General features: G+C 41.1%; 1 protein-coding gene across 2 annotated transcripts in view; it reads right to left on the reverse strand.

The window, feature by feature from the left end:
• tmeff2a (transmembrane protein with EGF-like and two follistatin-like domains 2a) overlaps positions 1 to 24878 on the reverse strand; it is a 153744-nt gene that overhangs the window by 13799 nt on the left and 115067 nt on the right. For both annotated transcript variants that reach the window (XM_033618211.2, XM_033618210.2), the window contains exon 5: positions 11451 to 11547. In XM_033618211.2, coding sequence (XP_033474102.1) covers positions 11451 to 11547 — 97 coding nt within the window. The remainder of the gene's footprint in view (positions 1 to 11450; positions 11548 to 24878) is intronic.

Here is a 24878-nt window from a genome sequence, read left to right on the forward strand (position 1 = left end):
ATTGCTGAAACGTTAAGTTTCAACATCTCCACTACATAGTAACCTGAATATGTAACATTCTCCTGGTTTGCAGAAATGTACACTTCCAAAATTTACTCTGGTGATTTGGTTGCACAAGTCATAATCACAGATAACTTAATCTTTCAAAAAAAAAAAAAAAAGTATTTTCTGCTTACAACTGATGATTACTTTAAGCGCAAGTTGTCTAGCTTCAAAGTTCAGAAAAGCTTTTCTACATAACTGAAGAAAAGTGAAATTGTGTGTAAGTATGTTAGTTTTTGTCTTTGGCAAATAGCTGCTTGCACCCATATGCTTTTTCCTTCTCTGCAATATATTGAATCAGTTACTTCCTCCCATGAAGCTGATGTTTCTGGTGTGTTTTTGTGACAGACTGTAATGCATTCATTTCTCAGTGACTTGGACGCTTACTTGATGCTTTTAGCTTTTGCAAATTAACCAGGCAATTTGCTGTCGCACCACAATTTTCGGTGAAATTTAAGTGCGAGGCATTTTGTGTTTGTGTGCGTGAGTCTGCGTGGGTTCCTCTGCATGTGCGACATCTGCACAAATTATAGGGTGCGAGAGTCAGCACATACACCTCCGTGCATGTGCGTGTACGTTTGTGTGTGTGGGGGTGCTTTGGCACATGTGTGATGTGACCCTTAAGTGTGTGGCGGGCCTGATCAGCAGAAATTACACCCAGATTGCCTTCCCTAGACAGTTGCTGCTGAGTAGCGCTGAACGTTAGATTCTGTAATTATAAATCTGTCATTATTCTCCCGGTCTTTTCATTTTCCCCTGGTGCCAAGCTCTCAGTAAAGCACAGGCATTCAGCTGTCTTACAGCTGCATTTGCATACGCGCCCACGTGGGCACCCGCCAACACATAACCGTGTGCCCACACACCCACACACACACACACACACACACACACACACACACACAGACACCTTCTCAATCAGCCACAATGATTCGTACTGCTGACATTGATGTTGATTGAAACGCCGTGCAGCAAAGCGTGGCAGTGCTCAGCTACTGTTGTAATGATGGATCAGCAAAGTAAGAGTGATGTGAAGAAAGGCTTCGTTATGCCTCAGAGAAGACACCATTGCATCCAAAATCCCACATGACACCAAAGGTGAGCCGATGTAGCTCTGAATGACCTGCTGCTGCAGAGCGTTACACAATGAGACTGCAACACACTGGTTTAAAGGGTCAATTCACCCAAATTGCAAAAAAAAAAACCCAAACAAGCTCCTGCCTTACCCTTACAATTTCTTGCCATGCAGAGAGTTTGGGTTTTATTTGCAGAGGTTTTGAGACATCTGCCTCAAGACCTTGCTGTCAACAGTTTTCTATGGAAACGGAGAAATAGTCCCGAAAATAACTGTTGACAGCATGTTCTGTGTATTATCCAGAGAAGTGAGGACACTTTCTGTTTTTTAGTGGAATATTCTACTGCAAATACATTTCCATTCGCTTCCAATTAGAGGTGTAAAAATGTCAATCAGAGATATGGCTACATTGATACAGAACTACAGATCCAACACAAGCTCTTCACGCTACTTGGCAAAAATTGATACAACTGTCAAAAAAAAAAAAAAAATGTTTTCAATGCTCTCTCTCAATCTGTGCTCCTCTGCCTCTGATGTGTATGTGTCTGTCACCTCTCTCGTGAGCTGGCTATGTATTCACAAATGCTGAGATTTTTCACAAATGCTGAGATACTGTCCTGGATAGAGGTAAACAATACCCATTTGGCAGTATTTAAGCAAAAGGAGCCAAGTTTCCAGTGTATCACTCCCCATGTTTACTGTTGTTGGTGGCAGCAGACATCATTTTCTAGGGCATTTCTTTTTCAGATATGAAAATTAAGAAAATAATGGTTTTAATTACAGATACTTAAAACTACATAGAGTTTTTGAGAAAGTAAAAATATAAAATCTTGTCCAATCGTGGCTATAGTACTGTACTGAATTGGCTTGGGATTCAGGGTATTATATTGTTACAAATAACAAGACCTATGTCCTCATTTCATTTTAGCGCTGTGATTCTGCACTGCAAGGGAAAGAAAAACATTCTGGGTAGATGAATTTCTTTATTCCAATCACAATCATCTTGGGTAGTGGTAAGCGCAGGATGCAGCGTCAGTGCCCTTCTTAGCAACACGCACATAGCAAAAGGGGAAAGAAATTCCATCTGAAATAGGTGGCCAAGGACAGACTTATACAAACAGACTACATCCTGTGAGTCAGACTACAAATGTACCTACTAGGGTTTGATGATACACTGTGCAACGGGAGAAATGTGTCCACCAGTAGAGATTTGACAATACCATTATTACTGCAGGAGCTTTTCGGAGCAGGCTATGTAGCAAATCAGGGCTGGATTCTCGTGTGATTATCTTATGGTCTTATGATTCTCACAAATCCAGCTGCATGGCAAGGAAGTGTGATTTGGAGGGAAGGAGAAAATGAAGTTGTAAATACACAAACATGCAACACTTGATATTTTCGTTCTCAGGAACCTTAAAGCTTAAAAATTTTGAAAGAATTTTAGTTCTACGATTATGTCTTTAACTAAAGTGTTGTCCAAATGAGGCAGTTGTTTTTGGTTTCTATGGATATTCCAAATAAAACAAGAAAATGAATGTGATGAAGTAAAGTACGATTATTTTAAACCATTTCTTAATTGAATTCACAGCACAATTCCTATATTGTGATATATATTTTACCATGATATAAAATGACCCATACTATTATAGAGGATTTTGGCCATATCACACACCCCTATTATTACCTGCTATTATTTTTTATTGGCTCATAGACACTGTATCTACACTTGTGTTAAATCCTCTAACACAGATATAAACACCCCTGCTTCCATTGTAACAAGGTGGATGCATATACCTCACAGTTAAAGCCCAAATTATCTGCAGAGCTAAATACCATGAGAGGCAAGTGAGGTTTCTTTTTGTATTTTGAGTTAACCTTTAAAGATTATAAAACACACGCTCTAATTTTGCAATAGTCATCCTCAAGACAAGATTAGCCTGACAATTAAAGTGTCTGCGTTATCGTAAAAGTATCTAAATGAGAATAGGAGGCAGCAGGAAGAATTGTGAGGAACTAAGATTCTAAGCAAAAATCCTAAGAGCTTTTGAGCTAATAGGAAATTTCCACACATAGGGAGTATAGGCTTAACACTGCACACATGCACATGTATACATGCACATCACTCCCCCCCCCCCCCCCCCCCCCCCCACAACCTCCCATTGTAGAAGAGCTTTCAGAGTCTCGGCCATCCCGAGAGGCCGCTGTTGGTCGGTGGCTGATGTCTAGGCTTCATACATTTTTAATGAGGCCTCTCACTTTCTCCACAATAGGCACTATACCACTAGACTGCAGTGCGTCAACACATCCTAATGCTACTCGCACACACACCTGAACACCCGTAGACAGGCGTGCACAAACAGTCATACACATGCACCTGACAGCAAATGCTTTGTGACGAACCTTATTTTTTCCCCCATTTTCTCTCACACACACCAAACCATTTCTTCACACATTCTGCTGAGAGGCACAAAGGGCTTGAGAGGCGTGTGAATGTGTGTACTGTACATATCAGAATGTGTGACGTGTGCGTGAGGATACTTTCTTAGCAGGATGTGTCGTATTGATTAGTTCCCTACGATTATTTCCCTCCCATCAAAGCCCCCACCCGCCCCCAGACTGTCTGCTGGCTCCCAACTGAAAAGGCCACTTTGCACACATGTAAACACTCACACACACACACACACTCTGTAACATACACACACAGCAGCTGAGGCCAACAGATCCACTGACTGCCTCATGTTGTGTACAAATCCTAAGAAGCAAACCTTAGCAAACCAACTGAACATAGCACTGATTTTCATAATCCTTAGCCTCAAATTTCACTGTAATCCTTTGAAGAAATGAGTGAGAGAAGCAAACAGGCGGACAGGGAGGAGAGAACAGAGAGAGAACAATGGCAATGTTGAGATAAAAAGAAAAAGGGAGGGAGACGATACTGTATGTACATACAATATGTATACAAATGATTAGAGGCAGAGAAGGCCTTAAGAATACACACCTCACACACACACACACACACACACACACACACACACAGAAATATTATTGTACTGCTTTATGGCATGGCACTAAATATTGTGAGGTTCAGTTATCACAAATTGATAACTGAAAGGGACTGCAAAGAGATGCAAAAAGACTACAAAGACTCACAAAACTGCAAAGAGATGCAAAAAGACTATAAAAACTCACAAAACAACTGCAGAGACGTGAAAAGACTACAAAGAGTCACATCACTGCAAAGAGATGCAAAAAGACTACAAAGACTCACACAACAACTGCAAAGAGATGTGAAAAGACTACAAAGACTCATAAAACTGCAGAGATGCAAAAAGACTATAAAGACTCACAAAACAACTGCAGAGATGTGAAAAGACTACAAAGAGTCACAACATCACTGCAAAGAGATGCAAAAAGACTACAAAGACTCACACAACAACTGCAAAGAGATGTGAAAAGACTACAAAGAGTCACAACATGACTGCAAAGAGATGCAAAAAGACTACAAAGACTCACAACCTGACTGTAAAGACATGCAAAAAGACTGCAAAGACTCACAAAACAACTGCAAAGAGATGCAAAAAGACTACAAAGACTCACAAAACTGCAAAGAGATGCAAAAAGACTATAAAGACTCACAACATGATTGCAAAGATATGCGAAAAGACTACAAAGACTGACAATATGACTGCAAAGAGATGCGAAAAGACTACAAAGACTCACAAAACAACTGCAGAGATGTGAAAAGACTACAAAGAGTCACAAAACAACTGCAAAGATGTGAAACGACTACAAAGACTGACAACATAACTGCAAAGAGATGCGAAAAGACTACAAAGAGTCACAAAACAACTGCAGAGATGTGAAAAGACTACAAAGACTGACAACATGACTGCAAAGAGATGCGAAAAGACTACAAAGACTCACAAAACAACTGCAGAGATGTGAAAAGACTACAAAGAGTCACAGAACAACTGCAAAGAGATGTAAAAAAGACTACAAAGACTCACAAAACGACTGCAAAGAGATGCAAAAAGTCTACTGAGAGTCACAATCCAACTATGAAGAGATACAAAAGAACCAAGAGAGATGCAAAAGGACCTCAAAGAGACAACAAAAAAGACTACAAAGAGATAAGAATGACTAGAAAAAGTCACAAAGTCATCTACAAGGAGATGCAAAACCTCCACAAAAAAAACACAAATTGACTTCAAAGAGATGTATAATGACCAAAAAAGGTGTCTTGTTCCTGTGAAGTGGGAGGGGCGTGTTCATGTCTTATCCTCTTGCTCTCCGTAGAGTTGGGCTTTATTAAGGATACGTGTGCCGGCTATGAAAAGCCCCTCGCTCCTTTCTCAAGAGGTCTAAACGCAGTGCTCACACAGAAAGTGTCCCTCCAGCCCCTCTCTATGGCTAACTCACTATTTGCTCCTCCTCTACCTTAATTCTGTCAACACTGATGGGTGCTATTGATGAGTTTGAAAGCATGGGTTTTTGTGGGTAATTACAGTTTTACACCACAAATGGATCTAAATGGGTTTTCGCATCTCTCTATTGATCCTTGAGGGCTAAATTGGTCTTTTTTGCCTGCTGCTAGCCTCCAGAGTACAGAGCTACAGCAGGATGGTGTAAGGATAGCGAGTCTTTATGCCACAGCAGGGTCAAATGCAGTATAGGTCAGCCAAAATAGGTTTAACCACCTTACAGTATTTCAGTCACACCACAGACCACATTTTTCTCTTCCCTTTATTTGAATTCAGATGGTGAGTCATAAATGATGGCATATACAATCAAAGGGATGTTGATTTCCTCCTGACCAGACTGCTCAGTGAAAGCATAATTTCTGAGCACATTATGACAAAAACCCTTCATTATAATTGTCATGAATTCTTTTATGCTGTCAAAATGTAAGAACATAATGATCAGGTATAAGAAATAAAATAAAAATATCAAAGTGTCCTGTCATGATTGCACTGAAGAGCACACTGGTGGTTTATTTCCCTGAAGGCAACAGTTGTTGATGCCACAAGCAGTTACAAGTGTCTTGACATTTGTTTACGTTTTAAGAAAGTAATACGTTCATTGCATAGTGGCTTTAATGGTTCTTTGAGTTTAGCCTAGTTCCAGATTGAATTGCTGACTGAATTGCTGCAGTCATTTTTCAGCAATTCTAAGAGGCTAATGTTGTGCTCAATCAGCCAATCAGAACTTTTAGGTGAGATAAGGAATGTGGAGGTCGTCTTCCTGTGCTAAAGCCAGAATAATGGTAAAAAATAGTAACAGGTTGTTGCAAGTTGACTTGTGCCAGGTTCAGAGCTCATTATCCCAGTAATGGTCCGCTCCCACAGACATAGGACGACAGGAACAAAAATGAGCACTGGGCATTGCAACTGCTTGTTTTATTAGTGGAACACAACAAACGATACGACTAGCACGTCAGAATTTTTTTTGCTTTTTCTTGCCAAGCTGACGACTTCTTCGACGTCTTTCATGATGTTGACCCATAGAAGCACAGGGCACTCTAGAGCAAAGAAGGAACGATATTGTTGGTGCTGTAATGTGGAACAGTCTTCAGCACCTCACCGATCGCCTGTGCACAATGTCATGCAAATCATACAAGACAGCAACTTATGATTGGTCAGGATCTATTGTGTGGCCATGCCTGTCGGCCAAGTTACAGCAAGAATTTATGACTTAATGATTGCCTGATCTGACTCAGTGACCATATTGTGTTATCCCAATAAAGTCGACAACTGTTGAAGGAATAGTTTGAAACTCTGGGAAATACATCTATTCACTTTCTTGCCATGAGTTAGATGAAAAGATCAATACTACTTTCATAGAGGAGAATGGTATCAATCCTCTCATCTAATTCTAATACCTGAGCCACCCTGTCTGCATGAGCAGCGCATGATGGCTGAACTGCTGTGGCTTGCACGTGTACAGTTTTCACAAAGACAGTGTTGCTGCTGCAATGCTGCTGCATAGCTACTGTATTTCCACATTTAAAAGTTGGGACTCATTTACGGAGCCATGCATTGTCATTGACATGGTCCTGCAAATATTTCACAATTAAAAGCCTCTTGTTAACAATTAAAGGGATCCTGTCGACAGAAATGTTGTCAGAGGGCTTTTATTTTGAAACTGAATTAGGAAAGACTGAGTTAAAAAGAAATATTTATATTTTTTTATGTCTGTGACAGATAATGACATTGAAACTGCAGTGAAAGGGTGTATCATGTCAATATGACTATCAGAAAACCATTTTCACTGCTTATTTTCACTGAAACTGTACACATTGTACAGAAAAAATAGGCAAAGCTCCAATTCTCTGGATATTCTGCAGCTGAGCAGCAGCCGAGTCACACCTGAGGAGCGCTGTGTGGCTGTTCTAACCTGTTCACATGGGTGCTGGAAAGAAAAAGCAGTTCCTTGTGAAGTGAAGACAATATTCCTTGAATCAACATGATAAAAGTTAGAGCTACAGTTTAACTTTTATAAAAATAATTTAATGTCATATTTGCTGAAACTGTCTATATCCACACAGCAGAACATGAAACAGATAGTCTGTGAAAAAAAAAAATCGTGTTCCTCCCTCTCCTGCTGCTGCTAAGAGCATTTGCTAGAATCTACTGCAGCTTAAAGAAAACAAACACTGAGAGCTGAGAAGTCTCTAATACAGCTGTCATCACGTCAATCACTGCTCGTGAACCGTTTAGCTAGGCAGTGCTGGTCAAATACAAATTGAGTTGTTGATGTATGTTACTGCATTGCCTCAAATGTTTTCAGAAACATTTTACTTTTAACAGATTATGTCTCATGTACACCAAATATGACAAAAGTTTTCTTTTTTATAAAAGTTACCATCTACAGCTTTAAATTAAATGCTCTTGGCAGCCTTCAGTGCAGTGTCTATGTTTGCTGGAAATAACATTGACAGGGACAATGCATCTTCTGATTGGTCAGGGCAAAATGAAAAAAAAAAAGCTCCCAAAGAGAACATGACAAACATGAATAAACTTCTGACTTGACTAATGAAGTGAAAAACAAAATGGCCCTTCAATTTTATAATCAGGCTACTTTCAGTCCCACACACCTTAGAACACTTGATACAGTGGCTTTCAATTTACAAAGCAGCATTCACTTATCACTTTGTATTGTTTGTATGAAAATAAGAAAAATGCATTATAATAAACACATCACTTTGCCGTCACCTGGCTTTTGATTACAGTCATCTCTCACCACTCATTGTTTGATTAACTGACAGTTTGTTTGATTAAAATCAGCTGCCGCCTGATTGGAATAACCTGTCATTTTAATCAAAATGATCCTGCGCTACTGCAGCGGTTGGCTGCTGTTTGATGAAAATTACCTGCTGTTGGGTTGCAATCACCTGTCTGATTATTCGCCAGAAACATTCTTGTCAAAATACCTTGGGGCTTTTGAAAGATTAAAGAGTACTCGTAGTTTCCATTTTATAAGAAAGGACTCTGAAATATTCATATGTCTGCCGGTGTCAACTGCTTTTTTAACGAGCTACATTATTGAGGTAGGCTGCCTCTCGTCTTATCTATTGTCTTCTGACTGTGGGGGCAAATGTCCCATGATATACGTTGTGTAAATGCCTTTGTTCAAGTTGTGCTGCACATGCTTGAGGCTCCATTTTCTTTTATGTTTTCAGTTTTGTGTGCTCACATCATCTGCAGTGCCTTGTGCTGTTGTGACCTTATGAATTCTACCTCTGGGGATTAAGAAATTGCCAATAAATCCATTTGTGCGTTTTAGTAGAATATTAAGGTGCATTTGTGAAAGTGGGTGGCATCAGGAGGAGTGGACTCCAGCTGTTTGGTATTTGCAACAAGGCTCAGAATGCATCATGAAACCATTCGTCGGCATTACGGTTATTGCACACCAGGGTACATTATCTTTCCATTACATCAGGCAGTTTGATAGAGTCATACTCTCAGGGCACTTCTAATTTCCAGCGGTACGCCTGGGATTTCTTATAAGCACTGCCTTCCTTTTGCTGATACCAGCTGATCCTTGTTCCACACCAAATCAGTAATGTTGGTTCATTTAAGCTTCACTCATGCTGTAGAGAACAAAAACCCTGATGCTACTGCCTGGTGTTGGAACGAGTCCAACAGTTGAGTCCGGGGTAGGGCAATATGGAGAAACTTAAATATCACAATACTATTGCAACAACATTGTAGGGTTGACTGGTGCTTTCAAAAAATATTTACAAAATGAGAGGTTTGAAATAATCATCAGTAAAGTGGATATGGTGACTAAGTTGGTAAAGGCAAATAATAGAACATCTAGAACAGCCTAGTAACCTCACTTTATTGTAATGCAGCCATTTAAGATAAAATTTAATTTTCCGACATTACAATGTCTAAAAATGAGTAGATCATGTAAATATACAAATATTATTGTATATAAATTATAGATATTAATATTAAATATGATCATATATAAATATATAATAAAAACATATTTTGTTGAGTTTGAGTGTAATTATATTATCCCAAACATTTCCAACAATGATCAGAGAAACCCAGAGAAATTTGTAATTTTAATCAAGGACATGGTGCGTGTCATTTGGTTGCCGTCAGCTGTCAGTGGCCAACATTTCCTCATTCAATGGTTTGTATGATATCTAAAGTTACACATTTAATGTAAAGTTGTGCATTTAACGTAAAGTTTTTTAGATTAGGTTTCAAAAAAGTACCTTAAAATGACTCAAATTTCACTTGATTTCCAAACACCAGTCTCCTGGGGAAAAGTCCTTTGTTTGTTTGACCAATCCACCACTTCAACCTGACTTGTTACACAGACTTTTGCTCTTCAAACTACTTCCTTCTTTACTCTCATCATTGGTCACATGATCTCAGCCTTCCTGATTACGTGGGTCATACATAAATAACTGTTTCATGATTACGTGGCTTATATAAGAATTGTGATGCATTACTTACCGTAGGTATACGTATAAACAGTGCAAGAAAACAGTCTGCGGTGGTGTCATATCCCCTTTACATGGTCTGCTAGAAGCTATCATACATTTACTTTTTATCCAGTTTTAAGCCACATGTTTTCACTAAATTGTGACTTCACTAAGTTGTTTTTAACTAAATGTTTTAAGAGGACAGAGGATTTTAATCATTGGATGTCTGGATTTTAAGTTATCAGAGAAAAAGGAGAGCAAACGTTAGTGGCAGCTAGGCTCAAGCCCCTGCCATGCCACACAGCATCAGAGAAACACTGATTTTAACATGAAACTGCTTCATTCAGTGTTTTACAGGTTTAAATCACAGGTTCTGTTTGTTTTAGCAAGGATATATTTGTCGATAATTCGGCTCACAGTAAAAACCTCCTGAACATTTGGATCTTGAGTAATCAGAGAAAAAAGGTGAGCACACAGCAGGAGCTGGGCTAGTGGCCCATCTGCGATGAGCCAAACAGCGTCGAAGAAACACTAATTCTTAACATGAAACTGATTTATTCAGTGTTTAAACCAGTTTTAATTACCTGGTCCGTTTGATTTGGAGAGGAGGAGACCTCTGCAATAATTGGGCTCACAGTAAAAATCCTAATTGGAAGGAAGGAAGGAATCCTAATTGGGAGGAAATTACTGCAATAAACGTATTGATCTGTCTTTTGTTATTATTTTGACTGAGAGTACACATTGTACTTTTAAAACCATATTACGATATTCAAAATCTATGACCATATCAAGCCTCACATCACGATATCGATACAATATTGACATATTGCTCAGCCCTACTTGAGGCTTCATGTAACTGGGCTCTGCACACACATGTTTGTTATGTACCTCTGGGGATGTTTCTAGTGCTGTTTCTTTCTCATGCATGTCAGGGAGCCGATAACACATTACCTGCATCCGTCTCATCCGCAATGAATGGTTAAATTCACGACAAACGTTATTTCTTTGCTGAACTAGTTTTCCTTGTGTGAGTCAAAGTCATTTTTGGCCTGACATTGGCAAGTCCTGTAAGGATAGTAATTGAATTTCCAGAATAAGCGAAAATCTTCTTTCTCTCTGTGCCCTGCTCTAGTAATTGAGGTTAAATGAAATGGTCAACCATGCACTAAACCTCAGTGGGTGTTCAGCGGCAGGATGTGTGCAGTATAAAAAGAGTTCTAATATAAATTCTTAGCATTCAAGCTCACTAAAATGTTTCAAATAACAAATGTAGATGGTATTTTGTTTGGATGGAAAAAAAGTGTGTCAAGATCACTAGCTTTGTTGGTTAACTGGTGTCACATGGCTTTGACAAAAAAAAGCATTTTGTGGTTGTGTTTGTGTGTGCAAACTCACCAAACATCTTCTGCGTCCACGTCGCACTCTGCCCCAAACTGGCAAATATCACAGGTGGACGTTTCCTTCTGCCCTGCCTCTGCTGAACCCTCTCCTCCTAAAAGTGACAGAGAGAGACAGACGAAAACATTTCAACGCCTGTTTCACCCAAGACAGATTTGCAGCATGTCTGTGACTTTATTTTTCTGACACCCAGCTGGTTCATTCAGAGAGAGAACAAACCTGTAACAAAGGCCCGTAACAATGCACCTCTCACAATGCAATGTGACCGTGAGAAATCAGCCTTGGACAATTCAAGTGCATTTATATTCTGCCATATCCCGCCATAATCCCATCGAAACTATCTCCTTCATCCTTTTGCTCCTTCCCCTTTTCTCCACCCTTCTTCTGCTCCCTCCAGACTCTACTCGCCTGACTCTCATCTATCGCTCCCAATATCCCTACTGATCTTTTTGGAGTCCCTCTTTTATTTCATCGTGCTGATTTTCTCGCGCTGTGAGTACAACGACTCCTTGGCGGCGGGGTGGGTACTGGCGTCAGGCTTATGGCGGCTTAGGGACCCCGCCGGTGCATATCACGCCTCATGAGCGGCCGAGGGGGATAAGGGAAAAAAAAAAAAAAAAAGCAATCTGGCCAATCTCAAATTGCATTCTCCTACCACAGAGGACTCCTCCAGTCTCTGCACGCTTTCGCTCTTCTTCTCTTTCCCCTCGGCCCTCTTCTCCATTAGAAAAGCTCTATTTTTAAACTTACTAGGGCCCATGAGGACAACTTTGGAGAAGAAGACGAAGAGGTGGAACTTGGCATCATTTCCACATGTCATATCTTTAATCTCCCCAATATACATGCATGCACAGACACCCGCACTGCTGCCACCATGCATCGCTCCCTTGTGTTGCCACTTTCATTTTCCCTCCTGAAACTTTTGTTATTTCTTGTGATCCCCAGCGTGTCGCTGGATGAATTGAAAAGAACTCTGGTAGAGAGGTTTAACCTGATTTTCTGCTGCCAAGCTTAAGTTGGGTATGACTTGTATTTTAAGGTCAAAGTCAGTCAATGTTACTTTGCTGTCCTTCACTGTTGAATCTAGTTAACATGTGACTTCCACCTCTATAAGTCTCAGCTTGGATTTTGTGGCTGTTGGGTCAGATTATCCTAACAGCTTCATTCGCCTCTTTTGCCTGTGTCCAAACACACAATGCATCCTGCAAGATTGAAAAGTTCCTTTGCTGAAGATGTTAAGCTCCTTTCAAACATCCTGCCTTTGCTTTCAGTGTTTTTTTTTCCTTTTGAAGCTGTGTCAGAAGCTGCAGGTGTTGGAAGGAAGCCATGATGGTGAGGCAGCATGTCCTTTGAATGCTGAACATTTGCAGTCAGGTGGCAAGATGTACATTCGGTATTCACAGCTTTGGTTCGCTTTACCTTCAGGTCACAGGACTGGCAGGACTACAAGGTGTGAAGCTGTGTTGGCACGAAGCCCACCAGTGGAGCTCGAACGCCAAATTGTCTGAGTGTTTACTGCAAAAAACCATCTCACCACATACTCTCATACATAATTCTGGAGTCTAGTCCACCCAAAGTTCCAATGGAGCTTCACTTGTTTCCAAATTATTCTCATATTTTCTCTAAAGGTTTCCTTATTTGATGAAAACATAATTAAGCATCTTTCTTGCATAGAATATAATGAAGGCATCTCAAAATAATGGTCTGTCAGCTGTGAAAAACATTTTGGGTTATAGCTTCATGGCATGTGGAGGTACATACTGTATGTGCTGGCAGCGGCGGTACATGCAAAGCTGACAGTAAGGAGACTCTTTATACTGCCACCTGTCTCTGCTACTGATATCATGAACCTCATCATAGTTTGACTAAACTTTATATGAAAACATTCAGTTTACCAGTGAGATCCATGAGGAAACATTGGGTCACTCATTTATAAAAAATGTGTCCACTGTGCTCTATTTGTAGCTCATTTCTCCACCAATTTTACTAATGAAGCTCAGTTTACTAGCCACAAGGCGTATCAGCCTGTGACGACAGCTGTATGTGTCTTCTTTGGCTCTGAAAGGAGCTTTCCAAATTTTGAAAAATAACTGACATGTTGTCATCCAGGTTCTTTTATCTTAAAGAAAAGGAAATTTATATTATAGCCGGATTCCTTTGCTGGCGGTACATCTTTAAATTTGGTTTCCAAGCCACCAATAAACACCAAGAGCCAAATATATCTTTCACAGTTTTAGAGGAACACAACACAACTGTGCCAAGGGTCTGATCCCCCGATCAGCAAACTTTCTGCTGTCATTAAACAGGTTAGACACAGTGCTGAAAGACTGTCTCCGGGGCTGCTGTCCTCACAGCGCAGTTAGCATGAGCTAACACAGCAACAGCGGCTCACATCCAACACCAAGCCTTTAAAGAGAGTTTTTCTTTTTTGCTTTTTGGATAGGACAGTCTGGGCGTGATGGGGGGAGAGGTATTTGGTATTTGGGATGCCTGCTCTACCCACTAATCCACTGGGCACCCCAACACAGAGTCTTTAAATGATCCCAACAAACTCACACCATAAACGCTCACCTCTGTGGTGAAACCCATCAATGACGGACTCAGGATGTTTGAAGGGCAGGGGTGAAAAGGAAAAAAGGGCACTTACTGCATGACATGGGGACAAGAGGGCAGCCAAAAGGGCACATCCGCTTGTTTTCATCCAATAGGGCACATCGTCTTGTTTTGTTCGCTCAAGGGGGCAGCCAAAAGGGGCCATCCTCTCGTTTTCACCACTCAAGAGGGCAGCCAAAAGGGCACATCCTCTTGTTTTTGTTAATCAAGAGAGCAGCCAAAAGGGCACATCCGCTCGTTTTCATCATTCAAGAGGGCAGCTGATAGGGCACATCCTCTCATTTTCGCCACTCAAGAGGACACTTTAGCACGGTGTTTTCAACCAAGGCGGGGGGGGGATGGTCCATCAGTGAAACCCATTAATAATCAATAGTTAATGTTAGCTCTGTGATGCTACAGTTAGCCCTGTCACTGTGCATGTGGACTGTCAACAATTGTCCGCGGCACAGAGCTCACACCACCTGCAGCAGCAGTCTCCTGCTGATTTTACTTTGTTTTTTAATTACTTGTGTATAACACGTTGACAGATTGTTTTGACAAAATGCTCCATAAAAGCCAAGGTTTTTTTTAAGTATTTTACTAGTGAAAATTAAATTAACATTCAAAGAGTTAGAACCATTTTTACCTCCGCCAAGGAGGTTATGTTTTCGCTGGCGCTGGTCTGTTTGTCTGTTTGTCTGCAAAATAACTCAAAAAGTTCTGAACCAGGAAAGGTTGATAATGGGACAAGGAACAGATGATAAAATTTTGGTGGTGATCTGCTGAAGCGAAGTGGATAAAACAATAAAATGGCGGGAAATCCGAGCTGCTTGGCGCAGGTCTGCGCTCTCTGAGTGCTCTAGTTGTTTTAGTCTTGTTAACAGTGGTGATGGCAGTTAGATTAGGTCAGGGCCATGGGATATTAAATCATCCACATTTTCTCACTAATTTCAGGTATGCACAGACTACAGGTCATAAACTTCTTTTTACAAAAATGGCTGAAAAATATCCATATCATGCATCTTTACAAAAAACCCTAACATCTGCTAACATTTGGCTTTTCTATTTAATGGCAAAGGTTACAACTGGCATTTACTCCCAGGTTAAATGACTCTGTAGCCATGGGTATTTATCAACTCCAGCTCAGATAGGCAGTGATGAAAATACGTTAAATATGAATGTCAGTGTCCTTCAAACTCTATGCCTCGGGTTTGTAAAGCAGGCTTTCTGTATATCTCTGTGACTAGTAAACTGATCTTAATGTGTAAAATCAGTAAATTTCCCCTTTTAAACTCACTAATGCAGGCAACAAATCCATGTTTCTTAATTCATATACTTCCAATGCATGTTGTCAGTGCTGTTCTCAAGTGCTCAACTGTGCATGACAGTTCAATTATACAGACTTGTTTTTTGTCTCACATCAGAGTGTGAGGCACCGTAGAAGCGGGCACTGCAGCTGATTGACTTAGCCAGTTGCGACTCTTTGACCGCTGACGTAAATGTAATTTCCCCTATTTCCACCTGTCTTGTATGTCGTGGTGTGTGAAATTTTCACAAGGCTCTCGTGGGCACCAGAGCTAGCCAGTCTCTCTAGCTGCTTTGTACTCTGTCAAATGATCAGCTCCACATAAAGGCCTGTGGGCAGGCAAGCATGTAAGCTCTCCCACGACTCTCCGCTCCTACCAGACAGAGAGAGAGGGACTGTACACGATTCTCTAATGCCTGCTTGTATTTCTTACCCGTGTGCACGTACATGCACGACGCAAATGCCAACATTGTCTCCTTTCCCTCTTCTTTCTGTCCTTTGCCTCCTAACACTACAGTTAACACATCTTGTATGCACACTCTCACACACACGCACACACTCTTCCCCAGATCCCCGTACACGGTACTGCAGGCACAATTACCAAAGGCGACTGGGGACAGGCAGTGTTTTCCACTTCTCAAATCCCTGATAGAGTCTCCTGTAGCACTAACACAACATCTCCCCTGTTTCTGCGTCTGCTAATCCCTGGAATCAGGAGACACGGCTGGGTAATGACTGAAATGATTAGTCCATCTACTGCCCCCGCATTCCCCCCCCACCAGCTCCTACATCACCTAGTATCGATCTGCGCTAGGGCCAGACCGGTCGACTAGCCTCCTTCGTGACTACTGTCCTAGCCTCACCTTCATTTCCACCGAATCCTGTCTATGCTTTGTTCCCTTCTGTGTCAAGCAGTTCACGTTAACAAACACCATACTTTCTCCATGTAAGTGTGTGACTTTAGCAGAACACTAAGGGGAAAGAAGAGGAACAAGAGAGAGCAAAGGCACAAAAAAATGTAAGATGAGATTGGAGTAAAATCACGATAAGAAGGATAAGAGATATATCAAGGAGCAAAAGATGATGGATCATTCACAGAGGTGCTATGTAGCTTCCTCTGGGAGATAAAGAGTGTATTTAATCCTCTTACTTGTCTCTGGAGTTTGGCCACAATGTAAATACTGCATGTATGCACACAAATTAGAAAAACATAAAGGAAATTTCTGTGATGTCTGCATTTAAGTGACAGATTTCATTATTTCCACTCACCTATCTTCTCCCACAGAAAATGGGAAAAGTTTTTTTCTGCTACTGTAAATAGCAAAATAAAAGCTGGCACTAAAGGGATAGAAGCAGCAATCTCACAAAAAATATCAATGATGATCAAGCGGCAACCTCCAGGGCTGAAAAATGAAGCCAACACGACAGTGCCAAAAACTGCAGTTCTTTGAACGGCAGCTTGAGGCTGGCTCCAGAAGCCTGTCAGTCCTCATAGATATGTTAAATGTGATACATTTATACATGCGTTGGGTCTCCATAGCTAATTTACATCTTTATGACAACTGTACAGGGGGTGATTTTTTTTTCTTTTTTTTTTTTAAACTCACCCGTTTATTTTATTAAGTCTTAAAGTTATGCATAATTAGGAGCAGCTGCTTTGAGTAACAGACCGTCTGCTGATAGTGTCCTCAACTTCTCAGTCAGATGCACCCCTCGCTCTGCCACAGCACCAGTGTTTCACCCAAATATCATCACTTCTGGCTCCAAAAACCTAAGATGGCGACGGCCAAAGTGCCAAATTCAAGGCTTCAAAATTAGGGTCCGCAAACCAGTGGGGAACATCAAGGTAATTTTTACAGCCTATGGCAATGTTATGGCACACAACTTCAGTTTTTGATCTATCTGAAGTGAATTTATCAAAATAGAACATACATGCACATTAGCTTATAGAATAAAAAATACACTAAAGTAGTCATTGCACAAGTATTCAATTTACTATAAATATTAAAAACTGGCATAATAGCTAGAATGGACATTACTTTTTATATCATGGTGTGAAGCAACTTTGGGTTAGAGTCACTGTCTGCAACATTCCGAGCATTAATAAAGCAGCAAACAACTCGTTTCTATGTAAAGATACAGTGTAGTCACGGCATCCAGCAGAGAATGAAGTCAGGCTCCCTCTGTGTTTGTTTCAAACCAAGCTTCTTGGTCCGATGACTGCCTGACTTAGTGTGTATATGAGTGAATATGACAGCCTGTGAGTGTGTCCTGCTGGCTAGCTAATGGTTGCTGCTCTGTACTGCGTTCATATAGTGGTTAGTGATAATAACTGGACAGCATGGTTGCAGAAGCATAGCGCCCCCCTCTCTAGTTTCCTCCCAGGTAAAGGTCTTTGTACACTGAGTCTGTTTTTTTCTTCTTCCGAAATTGTTGCATGTCTAAAAATAAATATGACATCATGTTGTATCAGTCACATTTACACAAAGATTTTGGAACAAGTTCGATTTTCTGCATTCCTTTTCATCCCTCAAAAGCTTTTCGAGAGTTGTTTGACCAAGAATCAGAGAAAAAAACTGCCAGTGGGACACATCTGTAACAAGACAGAGGAACAGGTTGCACAGCACCCTTCATAACTCACGTAGCCTACTTTCAACAGGCCAGATAGTAATATTCAGGTGGATGATGATTACAAGGAGGAGGATGAGGACTGCACACAGACAGGGAGGGAGGACAGCTCAGACAGCATCAGACTCAGTGTGCAAGGTTTTGGCGCCTCCCTAGAGTAGTTTCTCTATATAACGTTTTTTGCAGTTGATCGATCACAACAAACGTGATTTAACTGTCCAGACATCCTGACCTCAACAAGACAGCCATATGGTTGCTTCTCAGGAACACAACACCGCTCTACCACCTCCTCTAAATGGTGTGTGGCTGTGATCCACAGCAGGAATGGGACAGCACCTCATCATACCACTGTCATACAGTCCTTATTCACCATAAAGCACGCACCCTCTCTCCAGAGTCCTCTGCTCTGTCCAGTGTCGTGCACAGACTTTCTGAAGGACAGGAGAGAAAAGAAAAAAAAAGGGCACATATAGCGCGTTCTTGCCCCTGAAGAGGGCACTAAGTTCTTTAAGTAAGTCTAAGTATTTATCATGTTTTAACCAGCCAAGAGGGCAGTTTATCATGTTTTAACCAGCCAAGAGGGCAGTTTAGTGTGTTTTGCCAACCAGGAGGGCACTTTAGCACGTGTTTTGGCTGCCAAGAGGGCACTTTAGCGCGCGTTTTGGCTGCCAAGAGGGCACTTTAGCATGCGTTTTGGCTCCCAGGAGGGCACTTTAGCGCGCCCCCCCCCCCCCGGGGAACACCACTGGCTCTGTCGGATCAGCATATAGAAAAAGAATTGCCAGGTTGAATGGCGCTATCCAGGATTTAGCCAAGTGTCGATGAATCAAAGGATATCACATTTCCTGATTTCCAACTAGAAAATTATGTGGCATGGAGGTTGTCCTCTTTATTTCTAACACCTGTACGATGGCTAGCAGGATGCTAGTTCAGCTGGTACTCATTGTTCTTCATCTTTCCTCAATATTTACTGATGTTACATTTGAAAACCTTGATCTGGCTAGCTTGCATCTAGCTCGCTATTATATGGCAGAAAGACAGTTAACAGACTGGTGAGTTGATCTCCACATCCCGATGAGTGACACAGCCACATGCCACCACCATTCAACGCAAACCAAAAAAAGCACCACCAAGACTTGGAAAATAGACATAAGAGCCTAAATTTAGCACAGTTTAGTGGAGCTGACTGGGAGGCAACTGGAAACATCTGCACCTACATTGCTAATTAATCAGTTTTCCATTGTTAGTGTTCTTTATTGAGTTATTACTTTGATTATTCATGCAACTTTGACCACTGAAGTGTTTTTGCAATGTGTTTATTTACCCCAAGTACAGACTGTACAGATATCAGGTGTAGCTGTGAGCTCACAAATTAACAAAGGTCCAGGCATTCCCCTTCTTTCTATTACTTTCCTTCATGTCCATTTGTATTATTATTATTTTTTTTGCACTGACTTTATTTGCAATCAGTCAACTCCATTCAAATTGCTTTCAGGGGAAAGTCACTATAATAGAGTAACCCAACAGGTACTATTTTGATATAAAGCATGAATGAAGAAAATCACAAAGGCCCTGAATGAAGAGCAGAAGTGCTGTCCTCAAAAAATGTCACTGCTAGAAGGGCACTGGTGAAGACTCCTCTTAATAAGCTCCAGCGTTTCATTGCTAAGATGAGAGCGAGACACTGTTGCCAGGGTGATTCACCTGTCACTGCTTTATGGCTGTTAAAAGAAAACCCTCCTATGACATCTGGGTTAGAGTTTTCCAGAGGCCATATTGTCCTCATGCAACCTGACAGAGCTTAGGTCCTTTTGCAGAGAAGAATGGGGGACGAATTGCAGTGTCCAATTCGTCCCTGAGCTGATCGACCTATTGACATAGACCTCAGGCTGTAACTGCTGCCAAAGGTGCCTCGACTTGACTATACATTGACATGAGAGGTGAATGTTCTTGTGTTTGGCTTTTGTATTCTTTCTTGTTCTTTGTGTGTCTTTTTGTCTTCCTTGTGCATCTGCACTGCACATTTCAGTATATACTATGGTACTGTACAGCATACTTTTTCTACATAAACAAACACTGTATGCACAAGAACACAGGCATGGCGTGTTGGTGCCTCTGTGTGTATTTGCATCAGTGAAACAAAAAGGTAGTTTTAGTCAGAGAGACGAGAAGAGAGATCATTCATTTGAGCGAGCATACGGAGAGAACGAGAGACAATTTCTTTGAGTGAGCACACACATACCCACATGCACACACAGACACACACCCAAACACAGACAGGAGATTTAGGGCACTCTAGCATGCGGCTATCATACGGATGATGAATGAAGCCCACACACCCCTGGAAAACAGAGCAAGACCACTACGACCTTGGTTGCAAACACACCAGGGAGAGGAGAAGAGATGGGAGCGAGACATGGGCTGATACATCCTATATATGGCTGTGTGTGGTCACTGAAACAGATTCAGTGTAAACCCCACATGGCTCGCTATTGTTACTGAGCCACCCTTCAAAATGTTTTACAGCCATTTATTCAAGCGCCCTGGAGCTTTTTGCTGATTTGTCTGGTTCATATGGGCAAGTGTGATGGCAGTGTGTTGTAATATCACAATATGACATTCAACATGCATGAAATCTGTGTTGTAAGCAAGTACATGGAGACTTGCCTAAGGATAATCAAACTGACATAAACAGTTAAAGAAGTATTTCACTGCTAGTAAGCTGGTCTTTTCATAAAACTGAGCTGTCTATGGAGTAGAAAGACACAAATACTTTGGAAATTGGAGCTATATGACCAGAGAAAACAGAGAAAAGGGCTGCCACATTTGATTTTGCTTCAAGCTGTGGAAAACCTACAACTACCCTAAACACACTATGTGAGTACAACATCGCAAATTGGCATCCCCCCCCCACTCAACAACTAATACAAGTGGGTGGCTTTAGGAAACAAAAGCACGTGGTTGGGTTTAGGAAAAAAGAGCAAGGTTTGGCTTTATAATCTCACGGGACACAAACACTGCTGTCCTGGGTGAAAGTTGGTGTTTGTTGGACCCATCCAACAACCTATCCCACCCAACTTGAACTTTCGTCACTCTAACTTTCGTTCTTGTCCCGCTGTGTTTCTCCTTGATGCTGCTGGCCTTCATTAAACTATAACGACAACTGGCCGCCTATGTTGACGTTAAAGTACAGCTTTTTTCATCTGTGTCTGACGCCGGAAGTCATTCCCCAAGTGCCAGATTTCGATGACTTTGTGGTGAGACTGGGTTGTTTTAGGTGAGAAATTTGCAATTCAGAAACAGAGTCTTGGTTTGTATTTCATCAGCAATGAGTGCCGAGTTTTACCATTTGATCTTTTTAGCCGCCATTTTCACAATGCAGGAAAAAGTAAGGCGGCCACTTTCTGTTCACAAATTCTTGTATTACAGCCAAACACAGTGGAATATGTTTCTGGAGATATTTAAGGTGAGAAATAGATAATACAGTAACAGAATCTGGGTTTTTATTTCATCAGCACTGCTTTGTTTTACCTTTACCTTATCTGAACTTGGTCTGAGTTTGAGAAAGAGAGAGGGAGAGAGCGGCAGGTCTCTCTGTCAGCTGCATCTATTGTCTTTGTGTCCAAGGCATTGGGCAAAAATCTGCTGGATGACGCATTAATTTACACATACTACCCGTACTGTTATAATTCAAAGCTGGCTGAAAATCAGTATCCCTTTAATGATTCATGACAGGGTCGATCACTGCAGATAAACTTATAAAGAAACCTCCTAGAAAGTACAATTGAACAGTGAAACACCCTGTAGACAGTATGCTATAGCCTACCCTCATCTTTCTAAAAGACGTTGACAAAATAGTAGAACAACTCTCAGTGTAACACAATACAATTAAACAAACTACAGCCTCCATCATTTCCATTAAGTTGAATCAATACATAATAACCTATAGGTGCAGGGCTGTTGAATTAACCTGTATTAGTATTAGCTATGTCTACCTACTAATTTACTTCTTATACATATACTCAATAATATTGAGTGTCCCAAAAGACTTGTATACAGGCCACAGAATAATTGCACCATGCCAGTGAAACAAAATTATGCCTATTGGCAGCTGTGATAAATCTTACCGAGGGCTGTTTTCTTCCCGTAAACGGACATGTGATCCATGAAAGGTGATACAGGAAGCAATAAACATGAGCCAAATAGCTGATAATGGCCCGGGATGATGATACCAAATCTATGGTACAGTCACATTGTATCTGCATCACACTGCCAGCAGTACACGCAGTTTGAACTCTGACTCATCCGCGATGTAGTCTTTCAGTTGTGCGGGGAGCTCCATTAAAAGAAGAGCGTGCTGACAATTAAACTATGAAAGCCATCAATCAAAATGGCATTATCAACGGGCCGCTGCCCCAAGTGGCCGATCCGACAGGGCGAGCTGGGCCAGAGAACAGAAGACAGCCAAATAATCCATAAACATAATGGACATCAATATTGAAAAGATGACAGATGAGACTGCCGACAGAGGCCAGGATTCAATTTCTATTCTTTCTTTTTTTTTTTTTTTTTTTTCCTGCAGGAGACCATATCGCTTTTCACAAAGTCATTTGTCAGCCATAAGGCCGATGAGGAGAAGCCGAGCTCCTCCAAAAAGTGAGCCAAGGGCGGTTGTTCCAGTGACGCGAATGACAAAATGAATCAAGCACGGGGCAATAATGACTGTGATATAAATAATGATACCAGCAAAATGCTCGGTGGGCATTGGCAGGGAAAAACTAAACACAGTCCATGTAGTAGTACTCCCGTGACCAACAAAAAACCCATCAAGCAATATTTTAAAAGGTTGGGAATGAGGACTCAAAGCCCATTTTATTTTCATCCCACTGAAAAGAAGGCATCAAATTTTGACCGGTGGAGTTTGGTAAACTGACAGAAGGTGCACACCAAAACCGATCCCACCTTACTAAACACAGTTCAATCTGACTGAACTTTGACAAGCAAAATAGCAAGGCTTTCCAATGTCCAGTCAACACAAGTGGTGGGTGTGACTGACCTCTCATTCAGAAAAGATTGATTATACATATCCTTTTTCATAAGTGCACAGTAAAATAATACAAGCAGCAGAACAGGAGGGATGCTGCTAAGCTGCAGTGAGTGCATTTTGCCATTGTACACACCATAATTCAGATGAAGTCCTCACCAGGATGGATTTATTACTGGCTTACTCTCATGTTTTTAAGACTCAGTCAGAAATGCCAGCAATCATTTGGAATTGAGGCATGCTGGTGCATGTTGTGGAGATGATTCACATGTGACCTTGCAGCTTTAGTATCACAACAAACATACTTTTGGTTTTCATCATTTCCTCAGCAGGTAGTGTGCCGCTTCTTTGACAAATAATTTGCTTACTACATTTTACTGGCTCCATTTATCACACAATGAAGATAGATTATTTCGTTTATGAGCAAAGCAACTTTTAATAATTTGTGATGTCACATTTTTCCAATGAGCTGATGTCCCCTGATGAAGGCCACGGCCACTGACTGTATAATAAAGATGAACAACATGACAGCTCCCAAAAAGTGAGGCCAAAACATCAGGCTGGCTGCAGTATTGGTTAAAAACCCCACCCCGTCCATGATGTTTCTGTCATTATAGGCAGTTCTTATCACTCTGATGTATGTTTAAGTGTTTCTTTTTTCTGAGGAGTTTGGTTTAATTAGTTTTCTGATGCTATAAAAAGGGGTACTGATGTTTATGATTGGAAGCTGTATGTGCCAATCAGTGTGCTCACGACTGGTGATAGCATGAATTATATACCATACTGTGCAGACTCTGACGTCACCAGCACATGATGGAAGCGGCTGTATCCAGGATATTTTGGCTTTGCTTTTGTACAATGGGAAGAAATGGGAAGGTATCATCGATCTTTATATACAGTCACTGGTGGGCCTGTGGCACAGGAGGAAGAGCAGGACGTCCACAAATCGGTGAATGGTAGCTCAATCCCTGGCACTGCCAGTCCCCATGTCAAAGTATCCTTGGGCAAAATACTAAACCCAAATTGCATGCATGAATGGTTAACTAAGTAGCAGGTGGCACCTTTTATGGTAGCCTTGGCCACCAGTGTATGACAGTGTGTGTGAATGGGTGAATGTGGCATGTAGTGCAACGTGTTTTTCGGAAGACTAGAAAGGTGCTTTACAAATGCAAATGCATTTACCATCGGCCACAACCTGAAAGATTTCTCTCAGGCAATACACTGAGTAAATAAATAAATGAAGTGTTGCTGGAGTTTTGACTGCTTGTATACACCTTGCAAGTAGGAAGATGTGCCAGAAATCTCTACTCTTCTTCTCTTCTGATGTGACACACCAAAACACTTCAGCAAATAACCTCCTGTCAGCATGTTAGCTAGTTAGGTAGCAATTAGCCCCTTCGCTTGACGTTTTGGGAATCATTAATTGCATTGTTTTTTGTTGCGGTTGTATCAGTTGTCACTCAAAAACTTTCTCATTCTTTCAACTTTTTACTACTCACAATAAGAGACTGGGTTCTGAAACAAACTCAGTGGGACCTTCAGAGAAGTAAATTCAGCAGATAACATGTACGAAGGTGACTGAGTGGCTGAATGAGTACCTGACTGACAAACATTACTAATGCATTTTGCGCACAGTAGCTCTGACTTTAGACAAGCTTATCCTTTTGAAAACGTAGCCACTTAATTTCAAAGATGTCAGCTGTTGAGACAGGTAAGCAGTCAGCGCAGCCTCTTTTATTTGTGCTTTAACAAGACACACAGGCAGCACCATTATTTCTGAATGAACAGGAGCAGACAGTAATGTATACTTGCTTTGCTCTGTGGGATAGATCTGGGGAATGCAAATCAAGATTTG

The sequence above is a fragment of the Epinephelus lanceolatus genome, chromosome 14, assembly GCF_041903045.1.
Source record: "Epinephelus lanceolatus isolate andai-2023 chromosome 14, ASM4190304v1, whole genome shotgun sequence".
In the NCBI taxonomy this organism is placed as follows: domain Eukaryota; kingdom Metazoa; phylum Chordata; class Actinopteri; order Perciformes; family Serranidae; genus Epinephelus; species Epinephelus lanceolatus.